At 40.4% G+C, this 22,769-nt stretch overlaps 1 protein-coding gene across 1 annotated transcript in view; it reads left to right on the top strand.

Annotated features, from left to right (window-relative positions):
- Nucleotides 1–22,769, top strand: part of WIPF3 (WAS/WASL interacting protein family member 3) — a 37,212-nt gene that overhangs the window by 483 nt on the left and 13,960 nt on the right. Inside the window, exons 2-3 of the mRNA XM_042888463.1 lie at nucleotides 9,109–9,308; nucleotides 14,653–14,818. Coding sequence (XP_042744397.1) covers nucleotides 14,738–14,818 — 81 coding nt within the window. The 5' untranslated portion in view covers nucleotides 9,109–9,308; nucleotides 14,653–14,737. The remainder of the gene's footprint in view (nucleotides 1–9,108; nucleotides 9,309–14,652; nucleotides 14,819–22,769) is intronic.

The following is a 22,769-nucleotide window of genomic DNA, read 5'->3' as shown; positions in this document are numbered from 1 at the left end:
GGGATTTGTGTAAATGTAAGCAGTGCTCTGTGTTAAATGCTTGTGTACCTATTGCAGTGGGCATGTGGGAATGCCTGGTGTGGCCCACCGGAACAGGGAGGATGCAGGGAGGGATGGAAGGAGAAATGGAGGGATCAGGAGCCAGCACAGCTGCAGGTGGGCTTCGAGATTCTGGGGATGGGAAGGATGCACTCAGGCCGATGGGCTGGGTTGGGCTTGGGACGAAATGTGGTTTGTGGTGAATTGAGAGGGCGAGAGGGCTGAAAGACAGCAAAAGGAGAGACGGTATGGAGGTATAGAATAAGGGTTGGTGATTTCAACACGGAACAGCCTTGGGACAGTCTGGATTTATGGGCTAAAGTTTCTGGGTGCTTCTGCTGATTCAGACAGCAAGATACTGCTGCAGTTGTGCTAACAGCGATACTTGTTACTGTGTGTGCTGCACGGTATGCTCAGCTGCCCTTGATGCTATCAGTATTTTCGGTTTCTCCAGCTCTGTATCCAGCACAAACTCATGGTCATTTAACAGTGTGCCAGTGTTTTTGAAATCATTGTTAAAGTCTTCAGCTTGCTTTCTTTGTACTGATAAACAAGCTACAGGAAAGATGAACACAGGCTTGCTTAGAGCAGTGTGATCTGGGACACTCGTTAGGTATGTGTGCCTGCAGATCCTGCTCCTGCGTGGCCCTGTGACCCAAGCAGTCCTGATGGAATGTGCGGGCGGTGCGGACTCTGCTGCCGCCCACAGCTGTGGGACTGTGCCCAGCCCGAGGAGGAAGGATGCAGCCTGCTTTGCTGACAGTTACCAGCTTCCATGTAGAAGCAGCTCAGTGTAGGATGCTTAAAGGATTGCGTAAGTGTGTGTTGTTTCACTGACAGTGCTTTGGATGTTTTGCTTTAGATGATGCCAGAATATGAGTTAGAGTCATAAGATTCAGACTTTGGTCATGTGAGGATAGGTACAGAGCTGAAATCAGCATTCAAATCATTCCTTGTTTGATTCTATTCCCGAGAAAGATCAACTTGCACTTGAAGTACTGACTCTGCACTAGAAAGAGCAGCGTACACTACATTTATCAAATTATGTAGTATAATACAAAGCAACTGCTTTTTTCTTCTCTCTCTCCATCTCTAATGGCTCTTCCAAAAGGAAATATAGATAAACTAACATATAAAGATCCTGCAGCATTTCAGTTACTGCAATACATCAGGAAAGGCCATGCACTGAATTTATTTATGATTGCTATTAAATTTGCACAAAGTATTTAGATATCTTTTTTGAACTGTAAATCAAAACATAGCAGTAACCATACCATAAAAGTCAGCAGCGCTTGTTGAATATCTTGCCTTAATAGATCCTAGCATATTTATGCTAATAGATGCTCTTTGTATTTGAAAAGAGTCACTTTTTGGAGGGGGTGATGAGGTCAGCATTTTGGGAAATTAATTGTCCTCTGGAAGGAAGACCTTGAACTAAAAACAGTGTGGTGGTCATAACAAATAGAAGAGTGTTTGCACGTTTTAAGACATAAATGTGGAAAGCGTTAAAGCTGAGTAACATATGATTTAATATTTTAAATTCAAATGTAAATGATATTGAAATGTCAACCAAGGTTTAATATTTTAAGCTTATTCCAGCTCCAAAGCGAAGCTGAGAAAGAATTGGCATCAAATTCTTTGTGTGTTTAATAAGTCTGAACCTACCTACAGGAAATTCATGATTTTCAGTAGAATCACTTTCTCTGGAAGCTTTTTGTCTCTTTGCTTGGTGGCTGGGACAAGTTCTGCTTAGTTAATGAAAGCAGGTAAGATGGGCCAAGATCAATTCAGCTCTCTTCCCCTGGGCTTCTGTAATTGATTGATCCTGGATGTGTGTGAGCATCAGATACATTGTTATGTAGGTATTTGATATCATTCACTTAAAGGTCTAATGAATCAGATGAAAAATTGAAGCAGGTGATTGCTTCGGGAAAATGGTGGTGGGTTCTTTTGTGCCCTGATACAAATTTCTGGCTTCTTCCAAACTGCATGTAAAATTAATAACTAAATAAATATATAAATGAAATATAATATCTAATAAATTATTCTGACTAAAAGTCTTCAGTACTTTCAGTACTTGCTGTTTTTTGTAGAGATCTTCCTCAGCCTGTGCTCTTACAGGAAATAGTTATACTTTTTGAAAGACTGAAGCTTTCTGAAAAAGAGCTGATAGGAGCAGAACCTTAATGGGACTTCACAGTTACTTATTAATCTCTGGTATCTCTGCATCGGGGTTGTCCTGTGCCTTTGTAACCAGGGTGACCAATGATGTAGGTTGTGCTGTGTTTGCAAACAGAAAAATGTCCTCAGGGCTTCCAACTCAGAAAGGGAATATCATAGAATCAGAGAATCATGAAACGGTTTGGGTTGGAAGGACCTTAAAGATCACCCAGTTCCAACCCGCAGCCATGGGCAGGGCTGCCGCCCACCACTCAGGCTGCCCAGGGCCCCATCCAACCTGGCCTTGAGTGACTTCAGAGATGGGGCACCACAGCTCCTTTGACTTGTACTTTTGTACCACCAACTGTATATGTTTGGACCAACTTGAATATTTTTGAATATGTCCACCTTAAGTGGTATCATTAAGTGACCTCATTCAGTAGTATGCACAACAGCTGTAAAGGCACCTTTGACTGCTATAAAAGTATGTGAAACAACTGAAGATTGTTCATAAGGATATGAAAAGCATGTTTCCATGCCTTGGTAATTCAGACAACAGTTCAGATGGATTTCCTTTAGATTACCAGAAATAGCTCTCCTTTGATTAAGATAATGGGAAACCTGATTCTTCTTTGCATTGACCCTGTGTCACTGCTGACCACTGTTAAGAGGAGACAAACAGCCCTCCTTGAGGAGAATGGTGACATCAGCAGTGTTATCTGGAATACAGCATCCAGGCCTGGGGCCCCCAGCTCAAGAAGGATGCAGAGCTGTTGGATGGCTATGAAGATGCTCAGAGGTCTGAAGCATCTCTTCTGTGAGGAAAGGTAGAGGGAGGTGTGCTTGTTTAATTTGGAGAAGAGAGGGCTCCAGGGAGACCTCATTGTACTTTAAGGGAGCTTATAAGCAGGAGGAGGACTGAATTTTCACATGGTCTAATAGTAATAGCACAAGGGGGAATGGTCTTAAACTAAAAGAGGGGAGATTTAGATTGGATATTAGAAAGAATTTTTTTTATTCAAAGGATGGTGAGGCACTGGCACAGGCTGCCCATCCCTGGAGATGCTCAAGGCCAGGTTGGATGGGGCCCTGGGCAGCCTGCACTGGTGGATGGCAGCCCTGCCCATGGGTGGGAATTGCAACTAAATGATCGTTGCCATCCCTTCCAACTCAAGTCATTCCATGATTGTGTGATATTGTAGGCCAGCTGGGCAGAGGAGAGTAACAGAATAGCTGTGCTATAGCTCCAGTACGAGTGATAATACAAAGTGAAAAACATAGGAAAACTGGACAGGAGGTTCCTACAAGGTAAAATTCATTAAACTCAGAAAAACAGAAAGTTCAACAGGAAAACATTTGCTCGGTTTTGACACTGCTTGTACAAACATCTAAGAAAAATACCCTGTATCTGTTGTGCACTTGTTAAGTAATGGATATGCTTATCCTTCACTAACAATGTGGCAATTGCAGCATCTGTCTCCATAAATTGAAGAATTGGCTATAAACTACAGTGCTTCTGTTTGATTCATAAGATAAGGGGAAATGCTTCCTTCCAAATGAAGAACAAAGTGAATGAATGGATTTAGAGATAGTAACCCCTTTGTGTCAGTCCTTTTCACTAACTATAAGCAGCTCTGTTAATGACTGCTTAGCTTTTTTCTAGCTAGCATATCATGTACTCTCTTCATTATAAATAACAAAAAAAAAAAAAAAGAATGAGGAGAGCAGAGTATGGCAGCTCACAATGGAGGTCTTGGGATCTTTTGTTCCTCCTCTGAATCTTCATGTCTGAAAGTTATTATATTATTGCTTTTCTAACTGGCATCGTTTTGTGCAATGAAAATTTCATACACCAGCACTGCTGACTGCATATGAAATACCCCTGGCAGGTTGGGGGCTTTTGTTCATATCAGTTATGCCTTTATCATAGGCTGAAGAAGAAAAGAAGACAGCACAGGATCTGTACAAAGTCTGTAGATTTGCTGTTAGTTGAATAGTAGATGTGGCGCTGTGGGGCATGATTTAGTGAGCACAGTAGTGGAACTGTTGGGCTAGATAGTCTTAGTGGTCTTTTCCAACCTTAATTATTTAATAGTTCTTTGATTCTATGAGTAGACAGATAAGAAAATCACGAGGAGGGAAGGCAAGCCAGGCTTACGTATGAGGAAAGCAGCGCATGTTTGAGTAACTTGTTTTTGGGAGGAATGTTTGCTCCTCTTGGGGATGCATGAATCACTTCAAAAACATCTGCCAAAATCTGTCTAGGATTTGGTCAGAAAGATGCTTTGACTGATCAGTTGTGCAAGCACAAACAGCTTAGCGTGCTTAGGGATGTTACTTGTGCTACCTCAGCTTGTTATTTGCTTGGGTTTTCAGAATGAAGCCCTAAGGAACTGACATCAGTTCTACTGAAAACAGTGGAAAATTGAGCATAAAAATTAATCAGGGATGGGTTAGTCCCTAAATCAGTAAATTGACATAGTGGGAGATTGTAGTGTACTGTGGGAATGACAGGTGTGGGACCTGACTGGATGCTTACTGCAACCTTTTTTAGCCTTGAAATAAGGATACAGCAATGTGATTATACAGAAGTGGGCTGTGGAAAAAACAAACAAACAAACTTGGATCAAGTGATCATGAAGCTACATTGACTTAACGGGAGGATGAATAGTGCCGTGCTTTGTAGGGATATCTGAGCTTGCTTTTAAAAAGCTGCAGCAGGAGCTGCAGAGGTCCTGTATAGCTGCAGTGTATACTTCAGTTGTTTTGTCGCTTTCCTCTGCCCAGTCTTTTTTGCCTGTTTGTTTTTTTTTAAATTCCCATATTCCAATCTGGTACAAGACTATCAGGAAAAGCTTTGTATTTGGCATTAAGACTTACCTACTTTACTCAGGATACATTTCCTCTCTAGAAAACACATTTCTGCTACCTGACAGGATCACATTTCCCTTTCACAGACAGGTCAGCTTTCTGCATTTCTTCTGTATTTCTCAGTATTAGCAATCAGTACTAAACCTCTGATATTGCCAGTGCAGTTATTTACTTGTGCAACATGTGCTGTGTTTCTTTCTCCAAGGCAAGCAACTCAACCTTGTAAATGAATTGTCTGAATTTGTCTGGCAGGCATCAGCAACAGGCAGCAGTGGAGGTGAATGTTGAAAGGAGCAAAGATAAAGAAGGAATGAAGTGAGGAGGGCGGATGAAGAGACCAGTAAACCACTAGGAAAGGAGAGAGATTTTCGCAGAAGGAGAACAAGAGAGAAGAGGGCCAGATCCAGACTGGTAGAAGTGAATGTTGGAGTCCCAAACGAGCATAAAACTTGACACCAGAGTTAGTTTGAGTCCTCCTCTTGTCCCTGCTTACAGTGATGGTAGGAGATACTGGCTGCACTGGAAGTGTTCATGACAGCTCATTCTGGCATCAGGCTTTTGCTCTATAAATGAATCTGCTTGTTCAGAGAAGGGACAACTGAAAAAAACACCTTGTTCCTTCGTTCCTGTGAAGGTGCAATTTCAAATAATCTGCTACTGCCAGTTAATCCCCTTGAATTACTTTCCTTCTTCAGCAGGCAACAAAGGAAGTTGACTATTTTTGGATGTCTAGTGTTCACTGCTTATTCTGTATGTATGTGTAGATATCCATTGCATTGTCCACTCTGAATATGATGTTTTTAACAAAGACTTGTAACTCAAGTCCTTTGAACTGAAGGGCTGAATCTTCAATTTAATAAAACTCAGATTGCTTCCTTTTGAGAACTTTGTTTGACTAGAAATTCAGAACTGCATTGGCAGGTCAAAGTGTCTTTTATCTGCAGTTCTCTAGGAAATTAACAGTTACAAGTGACTTCACAACTTGTTATTTCTTGTAAAAAATGAAGGCATTGTCCTAAGTAAATGGATGACAGTGGAGATAGATATTTTGTCTATTAACTTCAAAACTAATTTTCTGTTTACGAGAGTAATTACATTTTTATGCACGGAATTTTATAAATTATTGGCTATGAAAGGAGCCATAAAAACACTTTGCATTTTATTTGTTTTAGGACGCTGAATTAGTTAGAGTACTTAAAATACAACACTTTTGCAACATAGTGTAGCTCATCTTCCTTAGTAACACAGGATTTTTTTATACCTTTTACCTGTAAGTATGGAAGCCTTGCATTGCTGTGAAGAATGTCTAAGATGAGTTTATCAGTTATGTCATTGAAATGAAGCAGCAGTTTCAGCAGGATTGGCAAATAAGCAGGAAAGGAAGAATGTGTAAGCATGTTTACAAGTTGCAGTTCAGTTGGTCAGTACATCAGTGCTAGCATTTTTACCATTGAAAATAGATTTGGAAGGGAAAAGAGATAACCGCAGCTTCACTGAAAACCTGGATCAAAACTTCCCATTCTTTTTTTGAGGAGTTTTCCTGGAAGCACCTTCCCAGAGGTGATAACTGCTTTTTACAACCCTTATGGAACAATCCTGACCAGAGTGACCAGAGTCCAGTTTCAAGCCAAGATATTGATGCCATCTTGTAGGGAGAAATGACTCACATTGCTCTGCCACTTTTGTTTTTCTTGCACTGCAAGCACCGGACTGTTTCTTAAGCTAGTAGAGATCAGTCTGATATTGCACTCTGCAGGTCTCTGTATGCTTATATTTTCAAGCATGACGTTGTCCATACTAAAGGTCTCCAGGGCTGTTTGTACTGAAACACTTGGAGAGTATAAAAGTAAGCAGTCATCTTCATAATGTGACATTGACCTTGAACTTCAACTGAGTCGCACTTTCTTTATTTAGCTTAGGCCAATGATTAACTTTGCTAATGACTGTATATCAAATTCACCATTGTTTATAAATCTGGCAGTGAAATACGGCCTGTCTTTGTGTGGATGATACAGTGCGTTTAAAGGAAACCTTTGTATAAATTGCTTCCTTTGTAAAGTCAAGTCTTTGTGCCAGTCCTAATTGCTTCTCATCTACCTTGGTCTCTTTGAGCTCTTTAACCTGGGGTTAGTAATACTGTGAGCATAATTCATTTTTTGTTCTTATGTATAGTTCTGTTCTGTTACTTCTGATTTAAACAGGATGACAAATTTCATATTCTGCAGCATTACAGCAATCATTCTTCTATGGTAAATCTCCACAGAGCACAGGAAGCTACACCCTAAAATAGTCATGCATAGGGAATATGAAGTCATATATGCAGCTTTGCCTCTGAAGGAAGATTTGTCAAGACACAGCACTTTAATTTGTAGCCTCAGCACCATGGGGAACCCAGCAAAGATATCTGCCCTCTGCACACATAGAAGCAAGGCGTCTTCAGATTCCTGTAATCTGCACTAGGTCAGCCCTGGCTGGTTAGTCGCACTGTTATCAGGCTGCTGGCAGGACAAGAGTTGCACTGTTAGAGTGTTTTGTTGTTTTGTTTTGTTTTGTTTTTTCAAGCAGAAAGAAAGGGGATGTAGCCTTTATTTGGATATTTCCACGCCTGGTGGAAATATTCCACACTGGGGAAGCTTTACTGTCGTTGCTAGGCTTAAATACAGAATACTGTTATGTGCTGTGAGACAGTTCCACAGACCCTGTGTAGGCAAATGCTTCCTAAGAGTGTTTCATCAGGTGTTAAATGGAGGAAGAGCCCCCGTGGTTAGTGCATTGCAATGGAAATGGAAAAGCCAGATTCTCCTTTCAGTTGCGTTGAGGTAAATGGAGATTGGGAGCAGAAATTTCTCATAAACTGTATACAGTCCAAAGTGTGGTCTGTTAGGAAATGGTAAAAGACTCAAGTTTTTTTATTCAACTGTGGGAATTTACCTCTGAATGTCTTAAAATATGGATAGTAAACTAGGTATGCATATGAGGGCTTATGTTTCTAATAAGGTGCAAAAGAAAACTGTAAGTTTCGTGCTTTTGTGCAGCTCTTAAATCTCTCACATACAGCAGAATCCATTGAGTCTTTTGTGGACAGCTTTATTTCTGCAGAGGATGGAGGCTGTGAGGATACTCAGAAGCTCTGCTTTGATTCTTTATTAGTTTTGTTTTCTGAATTCAGAAAGTCATTCACACTGAAAGCAGTAGGAAGAAGTGGTGTGACTTGTTTTGATTTCAATCGTAATTAAAATCTAACATGGTTCGTTCCAAGCAGAAGCTTTTTCCAAGTAATTTCCAATTGTGTGATAGCAGTAGCTGGAAAATTAATGTCTGTAACGTGCATATGTTCTTCTCTGTTCCCTCCCTGTTCTGCTTCTACATGTGTTACACTGGAATTAAAACATTTGTGGTGTATTTGTACCAGGGACTTCAGCTGTTCTTCAGTGATGTTTGAGAGGAACAAGTGTGGCACAGTCTACCACACAGATCATGAAAGCTGAACAGATGCTTAATAATGCTGTTTCTCTTGTGTGATTTTAAATTTTCTTGATTTTTTTTGTTGAAGTGGAAGGATTTAAAAGAATTCAGAACAGTATAGTTTGGAAATCATATGTGATTATGTAAAAGATGGCTAAAAGTTAGAGACAGGGTTTGTGGTCCACATTTATGCTTCAGTTTCTAATCAACAAAATAAGATCAATGTTTTAGATGAACTTTCCTACACACCGGTGTAGTCTTCATCTTAGCTTTCACTATTATGCAAAAATCTGTAAATTTCCCCACATCTGAATTTCCTAACTCAGATGCACAGTTGCAATGATTGTAAATCCTGTAATAGTAAACCTGTTGTTTTGCAGTTCTTTCCCTAAAGTGATTAGAAGGGTTGAATTTCATCCAACTGTGTTGTTGTACTGTAATGACTATACCACCAAAAGGCAATAACCATTTTTTTTTAAAAGGAAAAGCTACTGATTTAGAAATAATTTTATGTTGCATACCACATATATTGAAATAATTGTGATTTTTCCCTTTATCTTTTCTCCTTCTCAGCATTGTTCTAAAGTGGAGTTACGGCTCTTCCGCGCCTCGCCCTTCTATGACAAGTGACATATTTTGGTACAGTCCTTGTGGACGGACCAGTGATGGTGATCTGCAGGGCTTTGGTGTGATAGCAACGGTGGCAGCAGCTCTCCAAACACTGCGCTGTTGCTCTTCATGGTGCTGGGATCCCAGGAGGACTTTGGCTTAAGGTGAGCCCAATGGCAGTGATACTTCAGAAGGAGATCTTTGGGAAGCTTTTGGATCAGAGCTTGCGTATGTCTAGTGGGCAGGCAAAGTGAGACCAAATCTGTATAAAAGCATAAGCAGATGCGTTGAGTTTGGTGCAGGTGAATCTAACACAGAGCTGAGAAAGCAGGTACCAAAGAAGGAAAATCTGCATTTGCTCTGTCTTGTCTTCCATTTCAAAAAGAAAATCTGTGTGATGACTTTGGGACTTCAGAAATTTGGTGCTTGAGTTATACATTGAGGATTACTGTGGTTCTTAAACCCAGCAGTTATTCAACCATGTATAGTGAATAGAGGAACAGTCTGTGACACCTGAAATTACCAACTTTAGTGTTAGCATTACCAGGAGGACAAAAAAAAGAGCAAGTATTTATAGATCAGAGAACAATAATAATGCTCAGTGGCTGATGAGATGACTTGTAAGGAGCAAAACAGCTGAAAAGTGTAACGAGTACCTGCAAACGTGCTTCTAAACTATAATGTTTCACAGAACTGATATTGAGGAGTAGAGGAAACTTGCTTGTTACATGGTAGGGCCATCTGCAGTGGAGTGCAAACAGGATCAAATTAAGGAAAGCAGAAATTATGCTGAGTGTCAGGCAGTCTCAACTGAAATTTATTTGACTGTGAATGAACTTCCCAAGGGAAGTAATACAAGCTACATTATTTGGAACATCTAAAATTAGACTTCAGAAAGCACTATAAAATTGTACAACCTTGCTTTGGTAAGGAGGTGGACTAGAAAAGGCAGACTTGGATGTTTTCCTTTTTTGCAATAAATTCTGAGATTGTTGGGCCTGATTCTGTATGATGACATGGAAGTGAAGGGAGGATTTACACTACTTTTGGCCTGAACGACTGAGGTTAATCACTCATGATTTCTCGCCTCTACTTATTGCCAACTTTTTAAACTCAAATGACTTTTTTCTTTCTATTCATGTCCCTCAGGGATAAATCAGACTCCACCTTTCCAAGTATAAATACATCTACATTTAAAATAAGCTTTCTTGACTCTTGCAGATTGGGTAGCAATGTGGAAATAAGGATGAAGATTGGTTCATCGAGCATGTTTACCTTAATCTGTTCACCTTTGATATTTTTAAGAAGTTTTTTTCATAGGGAGAGGAAGGTTTTACAAATGTAAGCAAATTCTGAATCATAGAATCATTAAGGTTGGAAAAGACCTGTAAGGTCACCGATCACCAATATTGTTCACTAGACTAGGTCTCTTAATACTACATCTACCCTTTCCTTAAACACCTCCAGGGACACTGACTCCGCTACTTCTCTGGGCATCCTGTTCAAACAATTCATCGCTCTTTCTGAGAGGAAATTCTTCCTAATGTCCAACTTGAATCTACCCTGACACAGCTTGAAGCCATTTCTTCTTGTCCTCTTGCTGTTACCTGGGAAAAGAGGCTGACTCCACCTTGCCACAGTCTCCTTTCAGGTAGTTGTAGAGAGTGATAAGGTCTCCCCTGAGCCATTTCTTCTCCAGACTGAACCCATTTCCCTTAACCACTCTCCATAAGACTTATATTCCAGACCCTTCACCAGCTTTGTTACTCTTCTCTGGACGTGCTCTAGGGCCTCAATGTCTTTCTAGTATTCTGGAGACCAAAACTGAACACAGTACTTGAAGTGTGACCTCACCAGTGCTGAGTACAGGGAAGCAATCATATCCCTGGTCCTGCAGTATTTCTGATATAAGCTAGGATGTTTTTGGCCTTCTTGGCCATCTTAGCACGCTGTGGGTTCGTGTTCAGCCAAGCGTTGACCATCATCCCCAGATCCTTTTCCTCCATGCAGATTTCCAGCCACTCTACCATTAGCCTGTAGCATTGCCTGGTGTTGTTGTGGCTAAACTGCAGGACTCGACACTTGGTCCTGTTGAACTTCATCCCGTTGCTCTCAGCCCATTGATCTATCTTGTCCAAGTCTGTCTGTCGGGCCTTCCTACCTCCAGGCAGATCAGCACTTCCCCCCAGCTTAGCGTCACCTGCAAACTTACTGACGGTGTACATGATTCCCTCATCCAAATAATAAAGAAAGATACTAAACAAGACAAGCGCCAGTACTGACCTCTTGGAAATACCACTCATTAACAGTCACCAGTTGGATTTAATGCCATTCACTGCTTTCTGAAAGAAGGGATAGCTTATTTGCAAGGATTTCAAACAGCATGGAGGTAAAGCTATAGGGCATCTCCAATACTTCATTCAGGGATCATGCATTATAGCCCCCCAAAATGCATTCCACTCCCGTGTTGCTGGACAAGAGGATTCAGGCTGGGTGTATGAGATACATGGTGAGGTGAATGGTAACAATCCTGAATTTTGAGTTGTGGGTGGCCATACGGAATCATGTTCTGGTGCTGGTGAGACAAGCAGCCAGCAAAGTCATCTGATCATATTTCAGAGGGCGACTTCTAAATACCAAGATCTGATTCCCATTTCCTCTCTCCCACTGCTGCTCGCCCCCAGCGTACGTTGCCTCCTGCTGCTTTGCACATGGCCTGCTGCAGAAGCGTGGGCTGTGGGCTTTTTCTCATTTGACTAAGGGCATATTTCCCAATCTGAATCCTTAATAAAGACAAAAGGCCTGTATTGCAGGGTAGGAAGATAGTAACCCGTAACATATTATTAAGAGGGAAGACTCATTCTCCTTATGTCCATGTTTTTGAATGACTTAATTGAGGAAAAGAGATATCTTCTGATAACAGCATTTTGCACAGGCCAGTGATGAGGATGGAGCAGTGGAGATGCTGGTTATGCTGTCTTTCTTGGAAAGCCTCACTGAGCTATTATTAAAATGATTACAACCAACTCTTGCAGATCCAGAGTGCTTTGATATGTTAGTCCTTCGCGTAGTATTCTCTCATGGGTGAAAGCAAATGCTGCAAAGTCTCTGCATTTTTAATTTGTGATTGATCTCCCATGAGGGATTTTGCAAGATGTAGAAGGAAAATAGTCACATACTGTATGGATGTTGTTCACATAACACTGCCAAGGAAAGTGAACAAGGCTGCACGTACCTTTTAATTTTGTTGCCTCTCCTAATGTTGAGTTCCTTCAACTCAGGAAGTACAGCGGGGAGAAATTCAGAGGAGAGCAACAGGAATGATCAGGGGTTGGGAAATTATCACCCACAAGTAAAATTTTTAAAAAGCAGGGCATTTGGAAAAAGAAGAAATGACTCAAATGGGAGATACAGGCCTTTAAATACATGAGCTGCAGGGAACAGAGACAACCAGTTCTAAGTATGTATTCTTTTATCCATCCAAAGCGAATAAGAGATTCAAGAGAAAAAGAGCACAGCTGGGTCAGGAAGCTCTCTGGTGTTGGAAGGATGTTGCAGAATATGTGGTGGTGAATTGAGTTAAAACGCTCATGGCCAGTCAGCTGGGGTGTTCCTCAGGGTTCAGTACTGCGGCCAGTCCTGTTTAATATCTTTATAGATGATTTGGATGAGGGGATTAAGTGTACCCTCAGGAAGTTTGCGGATGACACCATGTGAGGGGAGGAAAGCTCTGCAGAGGGATCTGGATAGGCTGGTTCGATGTGCTACGACCACCTGTATGAGCTTCAGAAGACCCAGTGTTGGGTCCTGCATTTTAGTTGTAACAATCCTGGAAAGTTGCACAGTGGAAAAGGATGTGGGGATGCTAGTCGACAGTTGGCTGAGCATGAGCCAGCAGTGTGCAGAGGTGGCATCCTGGCTTGTATTAGGAATAATGCCATCAGCAGGACCAGGGAAGTGATTGTCCCTTTGTGCCCAGCACTGCTGAGACTGCACTTTGAGTACCATGTTCAATTCTGGGCCTCTTACTGCAAAAAGGATATTGAGGCCCTGCAGAGTGTCCAGAGAAGGGCAACAAAGTTGTTGCCCTGCTGTTGCTGAAGGATCTGGAGCACAAGTCTTATGGGGAATGGCTGAGGGAGCTGGGATTGTTCAGTCTGGAGAAGAGGAGGCTCAGAGATGACCTCATCACTCTCTACAACTGCCTGAAAGAAGGTTATAGCAACAGTCAGCCTCTTCTCCCAGGTAACTAGCAACAGAACAAGAGGTAATGGCTTTGCCAGGGGAAGTTCAGTTTGAATATTCAATTCTCAGAAAGAGCAGTTATGCATTGGAACAGGCTGCCCAGGGAAGTCCCTGGAGGTGTTCAAGAACCGTGGGGATGTGGCACTGAGGGAAATGGTCAGTGGTCATGGAGGGGTGGGTTAGTGGTTGGACTAGGTGATCTCATTTTTAAAATTATGGCTAATAGTGCTTACTTCTAGTAACTGTGAATTCTAGTCTTGGGTGATGTCTTTGCTATATTATAACTTGAATAGCTATTCAAGCTTATTTTGGTATGTCCAGTTTAAAGATTCTGTAACGATCTAAACTCTAACTAAATAATGTTAAAACAGTGTAAAATTGCATCTTTTCTCAAACAACCCAATTCAATTAAATATGCCTAGAATACAGTCCAATTATGGGAGCTTTGTGAAATGCAGTCAACCAAAATCTGTCCTTAACCCAAACTCTGCAAATTGTTAATGATATATCTACCAATATTGCTTTAGGTACATTTGCACAAGCTTTGGGTGTTGATAATCCCATCTCCTATTTGTAAATTAGTGTCTTCAGCATTCTGTTGGAACACATTTGTCCTTTTAGTCAGTATATTAATAAGGAATTGTGTAAAGTTAACATTTTAAATTGACACAAAACAACATACATTTGACTTTAGTGCTTGAAATGTCTGATCCTTATATGCTGCCATTTAGTAATAGATCTATATTTAATGAAACTAATCTGTAGAACTATTTCTTTTTTATTCAATCATGTGTGTCTCTTTTTTTTTTCTTTTCTTTTTTTTTACACTGTGAGTCACTGGACTTGCTCCAAAGCTCCTTGCTTGATCTTTTGAGCATCGAACCTCTGATTTAAAGACATCAGAGTTTTTGTCCCAGTAGGAGTGTCTACATTTGGTTGACTGCGATTAGTCCTCTGCAGAGTTGCATTTTGGAGCTGTGGGCTGGATTAAGGGAAAGCATAATAATTAAAGCTGGACAGCTTGGCATCTATGCATTTGGTATTCATGGCACTTGTCCAAATATGTGAGCTTGGTCTTTATGTGCTTGTTGTCATCAGATAACTGTAATGAGGCTGTTCTTACTGTAGTTTTGGAAGCGGTGCAGAGCAGAAGTCTTCAGTCTGCTGAGAGCTAGAAATTTGGCTGATCTTCAGCTTACAGTGCATAAACACATTCGTTCCTCTTCTTTTTTTTTTTTTTTTTTTTTTTTTTTTTTTTCCCAGTTTTCTTTCTCCTCCCTTCCTTCCCGTCAAGGACACAGACTTTGGCTATATTTTTCATAATTGTGTGAAGCTAGAAACCTGACGGATGCCTGTGCCACCTCCGCCGCCTCCTCCTCCACCACCTCCACCACCTTCTGGAGGGCCCCCTCCACCACCACCACCTCCGGTAAGGCTGACTTTTTATCTCCATTAGCAAAATCTTATGTATGGTAACCAGCTCAGAGCTCCCAGAATTTGGTGTGCACGTTCATAGCAAGTACCTGGGGCAAGTGTTGTTTTGCTTGCTTTTGCTCTTCTGTTCACTACAGCTGTGGTCTTCAGAGTGAGGTAAAACTGTCCATTGAGGGGAAGAAAGAAAATGTTTGGACTTCAGTAGTATGTGTGTGTCATTTATAAATTAGTAAATATATGTATACTGGTTGTGCATGCTGAAAATTTTTTCATTAATAGGAATGTATGATCACAAAAAGTTAAAAGATTGGAGACCCCTACATTAAAGTACATGTGGTGAGAATTTGGCATTAGTGAATTCTTCTCCCCTCAGAGAACTGATTTTTGTGTTATAACTTGCAGGTGGTAAGTCTTAATTTCTTCATCTGCTTTCATATAGCTTTTGTTAAGACTCTCAATGCTCAGCTGCTGCTGTTTCTCTTTCTAGCACATGCCATCTTCCTGGGGATACAGCACAATATGCTTTTATACACGTGCAGGAACAATTACTGCTTGTAACAGATCATTACTTTGTGTGCCATGAAGTAGAACATGTACCTTGCCAGCACATTTGCAGTAAGGGGAGGATGCTGTGTTTCATGGTATTACATTTTGAGAGCTTCACGATTAACAAACAAGGTTAAGCCATTCCTTGTATACCGTAATCTTTTGTTCATAACCTGTTTCTGCACTGAAATTCATAGGCTGTTTTTGAAGAAGTAAAAGTTGGCATGGTTATGTTCAAGACATGAAATCTCTCCTTATGTTTCCATGTATTTTTCTGTCACTGTTGTAATTATTTGTCATGTAAGTTAGTTCCTATAGCAAAACAGTACTTTTTCATGCCTCAAATGTATCTGAGGAGGTTTTTTTTGTTTGTTTCTTTTGAGAAATAAACAGTCTATTGGGATGTGGCAGGGTCAAGAGCTTTATTCCTGTCTCTTGTTCTTCAGTGTCTGCTATTTTGTTCCCACAAAGATCTGTTGATTTTTATTTTTTTATTTTTTTTAAATAATGTTTTTTTGTTGTCTTCATCCAGGTGGAGATTTTCTTGCATGTTTCTCTTAACTACTTTGCAGGCTGAGCCATTTTGTAGAACTCTCCATGAACTGTGGAGATGAAGAGGATGAAGACAGAGACAGTGCATTAAATCAGCAGTGTTTGATTCCTTTCGTCGTTCTGCTTTAATTTTGGGCACCATCAGCAGTGTTTTCAATTAGCAGCTCACTGAGTTGGTACAGCTATAGTTAGATACTGAAATAGGTGGGCTGCATTTTGTAAGCAACTTAATGCCCACATCAGCAGCCAAAGTCAACAAAGCTGCAAGTGTTCTTATCCTAATAAATTTAGCTCAGTACGAGAACTTTTTAGATTCCTAAAACATGTTCCAGATTGTAACTGACTTGGGAAAGCTAAGAGGACCCCTAAGAACCAATACCAGCAAGTTCTGTTTTTTTCCATCCTCCTTTGCTGATGGCCAAAGCCTCTGCTACAATAGTTTTGATATAAGAATTATGACAAAATTATACAATATTTCCATATTTTATCTAGATCATTCGTTAACTAAAATTATCTTCTGTTGGTAAGATGTACAGAATTTACACTCGGTTTCATCTTGTTGATGCGATGGAAACTAAACGTATTTCTAATTCATTTCCCTGTTCGTTGCAGTTGGACTAGATGACTTTTAAAGGTTTCCTCCAACTCTAAGGGTTCTGTGATTCTTTGATATTAAAGCCTTCCTTCCAAAGAAAGTACTGAGCACATGTGCCAATGTAGAGAATTAGTATACCAGTGTGAGTGAGTATTACTGTTCTGTAACAGCAAAAGGATTTTTTCCTGTCGTAATGGAATCAGAGAGGGCCAACGTTGGGAAGACCTGTAGTCCAAGTTCAGCTGAAGCACAGTACAATAATCAGATCTCCAGCTGATGTTAAGTGGCACAGTAAAATCTTCTAATTGAGGAATCCATGAGAACTTGCTACAGGCTCTATTTTCATTTACTGTTAAGCTGTTTTTTTAGAACTTGGCATCTGCCTTTTACAGCTGCTAATGTGCACAGCTGTTGTTACAGCTGCTAAATCTACAGTTGGAGGATGGAGGCATAAGAATTCTCATAGTCATGTAGCTTTAAGCAAACCTTCAAAGCAAGCAAGTTCTACTTGGTCAACACCCAGAAATGTTTCAAAATACACAGCACTGTGATTTTTGTTCTTTCGTATTGATATAATTAAACCACAGTAGTACTTAACATATTGGCAAATAAAAGTTAGAGTTTAATTGCTGTGTTGATGTTTAGGCAATCTGCTGGTTTCACGGACTTGTTTTATGCTAAAAGGGAGATGAGTGTGTGTTGATTGGGGTTGTAGAATCCTGTCATTTTGCATGATACCATTACGTGGGTTATGTGGGTACCACGGATTGGTGTTGCTTTACTAATTGTATGGGTAGTAGCTGTGCTTTCTCTTGGCTTTCAGTAATAAAAGATTTTTAGAGAAATAGTCATTAATATTTTTTTCTGCATGTCTTCTTAGTGAATATAGTGAGCCTTGATCCCAAATGATGTTGCAGTCCTTACTTCACTGAAAGCCTAAGCACTTTGACATTTTTGTACTGTTAACTTCAGTCGAAAGAAAGTTTGGTTCTATACTACTCTTTTCAAAGCTTTGAACTTGCAGATACCCTGAAGTATTTGTACTGAATTCTCACTTCTTGCATAGTTGCAAGGCCATACTAAAGTGATTTGGAGATGATATTTAAGACATGCTTGGAGCCACCTGTGCCCAACAGCTGAAAAGACTGCTAGAGCATACTTCAAAGAAAACCAAGTGGAATTTTTAGGAGGGAATGCTATGTATCTGTAATAGCAGATGCAGGTGGCTGAGTCAAAATGTAAATATAGCTAATTAGATTAATTAGGCATGTCTTCAAATGCATGCCTTCATGGGGTCAGAGGAGAGAGATGAGTAGGCAGAATAAAACTGTGCCCCAATATATTTGCTGGCATTGGTTTGCACGATTCAGATCTTTCACCCTTTTCTATTCCTTTTCACCCCTTTTGCCTTTTAGTTGTATGAGGCATGATGGTTAGTTTAGGTTGTCATATTTCCGAAAGTAGAGACCACTACTGAGACAGATCAAGAAATTTCTCAGGTAAAGCTCCGAAGAGATGATCAAGAGAGAATTTTGCTTTGATAAATCTTGTTCACTTTTTATGTGCAGTGCTGTGTTGCCTTTGTACATAAGAATTCCCAACGTTATGTTCAGTCATCACACATTAAAATGTTAATATTGAAGGAAGTGTGTATATGTTGCAGGCTTGCTGAGTTGAGCCTTATTCACAGGAGGTGTTTGTTTAATGACTCATGTATTTGTGGAGCTTAAGAAAATACTTCTCTTGTTACTAACAAAGCCTTAGCGTAGAAATGAACCCCAACATTTGCAATAGATCACGTGATTGAAGCCAGTAAATCAGCACCAGGAGCTTATTTTCCTTATTGGCCTACTAAAAATAGGAGTAAAGGAGAGGAAAGAAATACACTTATTGGGAGACTACGCTTCAGTGGGAAAAATGTGAAATTTGACATAATGCTGAATATGAAATTGGTATGTAAATTAGTCTGAATGATTACTGCTTTCTCATTTAGTTAAAACAAAAAGAATTTCTGCTATGGATGAACGTATGTCAGTGTTTACCAGGTTTGTTATTTTGGCCATACTCTATTCTTGTAATAAAAAAAACTCAGAAGAACAATTCCTCATGGTATAACACTGTGACAAATGCATAGTTTACACAGAGATAGAGTTTGCAATGTTAAGGAAAACATCAGCTTCGTGCAATTGTTGGAGTGCAAACCTTGTTGAGCTGTTTACCCCAGCCTTCCCAAGGAATTCGGAGAATGACAGTGCTTATCTGAAAGTATGTGAGACGGTTTTACTCCTGTGACATTTGGTTCTACTGTTCTTTGAAAAGAGAAAAACAGTGTATGTAAAACAGCTTGGCTGAAGGTAGTGACGATTGGTGGTACTCTGATTTGGTCCTACTGAATAGCATGAGAAGAAGAACGTACATGCGTATGTGTATGCATAGGTAGGTGTGCATACTTGCTCATCATTGGTTGTAGAAGTAAAGGCCACTTCTTAAGTTTTCGTTTGGAACCCGAGATGTGCGAGCATGATGCTGAGTGGTTAGCAGAATCATGCATGGTGCCGATTATGAACTATTTATGAATGTGTTTATTAAAATTTTCTGCGAGCCTTGAGTAAGAAGATACTTGCTACTTTGTCATGAAGTTCCTAGGTCATGGGATAGCAAATCATCATGTTTATTGCTGCAGAGAGGGAGCTCATGCCTGCTGATCTACTTGCTGGCTGGCCATCACAGGGGCTGTGTGAAGGGCTGGACAAAGTGTGGCTGAAATTGTTGAGGGTAATTCATTCCAACCATTCATTCCATCTTCATTCCAAAATTCCAAAATAAGCTGATTTATGATGTTTTAATAATGTACTGCATCTCACTCCAGTCTGCTTTCATAAAGAAGTGAGGGGCAATTACACTTCTGTCTGTATGCAGTTTGTTTAACTTTATTTTCGGAGAGTGGAAAATGTGAGATTACATAGCTATGGTGGCACAAAGTGGTGCTGCTGTAGCTTTCTGCACCTGTAGGCAACGAATACAGAACCGATCTGTGGGAACCGTGAAAGGTGGGGAAGACGTGGAGAAAGCATAAGTACTACATTTTTGTAGTGTGTAGTATGTGTTTCATCTGGCCAGGGACAGGAGCACTGCATTTGCTCGTGTGTGCTAATTTTCCTCATTGCTTTCCTTGAAATTTCTTTGGTCACTGCTTTTGAAGCTCTGTTCTGCAATATATTTCATAATGCTGTGTGTCAGACATGCTGTATGAATGCAGTGGAAAGTATTTAAGTTTATTCTTGCTTTGGCTGTCTTTTTTTTTTTACATTTGATTTGTGAACCACTTTCTTGTATTTAATGGCTAAAAGTATGAAAACTGTAGTGTGCCACCGTAAGTGGCTGTAACTGGTTGATCCCCAGCACTAGAAGCTTCAGAGAGCAAAGGGTTGATTTACCTTTCTTCTCACAAGGTGTTACTGCCCTGAAAAATCACATCTGCAGTATACGCAATAGCTGCATGTTAAATTCCATCTCGCAATTCATGCTAAACTTGAATTAGCCTCTCAATTAAAATGCAACCTGGAATTATAGCAATACCTGTGCTGGAATGTGACATTGCAAGAAACCTCAGTTTCTCAATATTGTTCCAATTTGGGCTGACCATAATTTTGCATTGGTGCTAAAATGCAAATCCAGGTAATTGGGTTGGACGGATAGCATAGCATTCTTAAACAGAACAGAAGGTCAAGTTGCAATATGTATAGCTTGCCACCTGTTGTTGAATATTTTGTTATCACCACTCAGAATAGCCCGTGTCATTCTGGAGACCCCGTTGTGGTAGGGCAGGTGGTGACACCAACTCCCACTGTGGTATTTTCAGCCTTGTTCAGTGTGATGTTTTTATTGTAGTGCCAGGACTTTGGGTTTACTTCTTTATCTAAGAATTTTCACTTTTTTTAAATTATTATTATTTATGCAGAGGTGAGCTTGAGAGTTTGAATCCCCAAAAATGTGACAAAATTTTGACATCAGAAGGTGAATTTCTGAAGCCAGACCCAGGGTATTTTTGGTATCTGACTCATGATCTTTGTGAGCTGCTGGGAAAACACATCAATGATAATTTGATTTTACAGTGCCTCCATTTTGGTGGTTTATGTTCCTCGGTATTTTATTTTAGTAAAAGAATGGCCAGAATTTGTGTTCAAAGTGTGAGTGTCAAGAAGTTAAATATGTGAAAGTTGAATGGCTCAGCAGGTATAAATTGTCATATTGATTTTGCTGCCTTTTTGCATTCAGGTACAAAATTTAGCAACCCACACAGGAAAACTTTAAGTACTCTGTTGTTAATAAACCCACAGTTCCATTCATAGCAGGATCAATCTAACTCTTAAGAATGCAAAATTTGTCATTGTCTGATGGAGTGGCACTGACATAAAGCGAGGAGGGTTTCTGTGGGGCGCAGTGGCATTGATTGCTGGTGGCCATTGAAATGAACACTGGAATAGAGAGGTAGGAGAGAGTAACTCCTACTGTGCTTTTTCTTATCTTTTGTTCCCTGCCATTGTGATTGCCAGCACATTTGCATCTAGTTGTACCTTGCAAGCAGGTAGGATGCTAGCGCAGAACACAGGGCTTTGCTAATGGAGCACCTGAGATCTGCTAATGCCGGGATTAGGCTGTGGCTGAAGTGCTGGAACAGGTCTCTAACTAAACTTCTGCACCATACTTCCTTTGCTTGAGGATCGAGTGTGGTGTAGACACAGCCTATCTAAGTACACACATTGCTCGATGGCCTTTTCAACCCTTCAGATTCAGATTGCAGAACTTTGCGTGATAAATGTCAAGATCACGGTTAATCATTACTTAGCTGGGTGTAGATGGAATCACAAAACCCTGCTCTCGTCATTCTCCTGAAACAATGACTTGATTAGCTGCCAGGAAGTGATTTGGCGGGTCCCTCCTGTGGGTTCCCTCAGAAATAATGTGGGCTGGATCATGACCCGTCACATCGTGTGTGCTTGGAGCTCAGATCGCTACAAGTGTGTGAGATCGCCGTGTTTACGCAGGTAGACTGAGTGCCAAGAATTAATTGGTTTCATGCTATGCTGTAGAGCAGGAGTACAGGAGTAGCTCTGACCTTGCCATTGAGAGTACAAGGGGAACTTGCACTGTGGTGAGGTTTCCCTAATCGAGAGGCTTGAAATCAGAAGCTCTGTTGTTAATGGACAAACCAAAATTTGCGAGTACTGGATCTCACAAACTTCTGTGTTTTTCACTTTAGAATACATAGAATACAAGAGATTATATATTTTGTTGGAGAGGATTGTTGGATTCTTCCTCAAGCTGGAAAAGTGGGATGCTTTGTTTATTTTATTTTACATTTGACAGTGCATAATTAAAACCACACCTGATGCACAATTAAAACAAACAAAGAAGGGTGACAGCATTTTTCTCTACCATACTTCTGCTTGCTACTTGTTGGAAACGGGGCTTATTATTTTAATAAGCTCCTGGGTTTTGTTGCACTTGTGCTTCCCAGCACTTTCCTGAGGGAGACCTCAGCTGCCCATTGGAGAACGCTCTGTGATAGGAATGTTCCTGCCTGCTGAGCAAACTGCTGCTGCTACAAATTTAACACTGTGAATTCCTGGCGTAATCCTGGTCTGGTAGCAGGAGATAGATTTTGAGGGAAACAAGTTCCTCTGGTGTTTCAGATTTTGTACTACTAACGTATAGATGAGTTTCGTAATTTTGTGCCAAAGAGGGGGATGGCTCACATTGAGATTTATGGTCATCTTCAATCTTCCATCTTGTTCCAAAACAACCTGATTCCTTCAATGAAAATTATGATATCGTGGTTTGTTCAAACATTCTGGCATCTTACTGCAAATATTTTTTTCTTTCAATTCTGTTTTGGAAAAGGATGGAAAAGTCATTTAAAAGTTGGATTCATTTAAACCCGTGAGTCCTGATTCTCATCCCCTCTCACTGTGCTCATCTGCTTGTAGAGCCTTGTGGTGCCATATGGGCAGTGAGAACACCAATGGTCCTTCCTGAGAGGAATCAACCCCCCCAAAAAATGTGTTCTGTTCCTTTTGATGTTCTTGGCTGTCCCTAGCATTGTGCATACACAATGTACACAGCTAGCTTAACCTTTGTTGTCATCCTTCCTGAACAGGCTGTATCATCCGCTCTAGGATTCCAGTTATTGGGGATACAGGAACAAAATTTGTTCCTTGTTTTTTTTTGTTTTTTTGTTTTTTTTTTTTGG

The sequence above is a fragment of the Lagopus leucura genome, unplaced genomic scaffold (assembly GCF_019238085.1).
Source record: "Lagopus leucura isolate 7727_CA_CO unplaced genomic scaffold, USGS_WTPT01 Super-Scaffold_100157, whole genome shotgun sequence".
Lineage (NCBI taxonomy): Eukaryota > Metazoa > Chordata > Aves > Galliformes > Phasianidae > Lagopus > Lagopus leucura.
The sequence above is the reverse complement of the archived record's forward strand: the minus strand, read 5'-3'. Positions and strand labels throughout refer to the sequence as shown.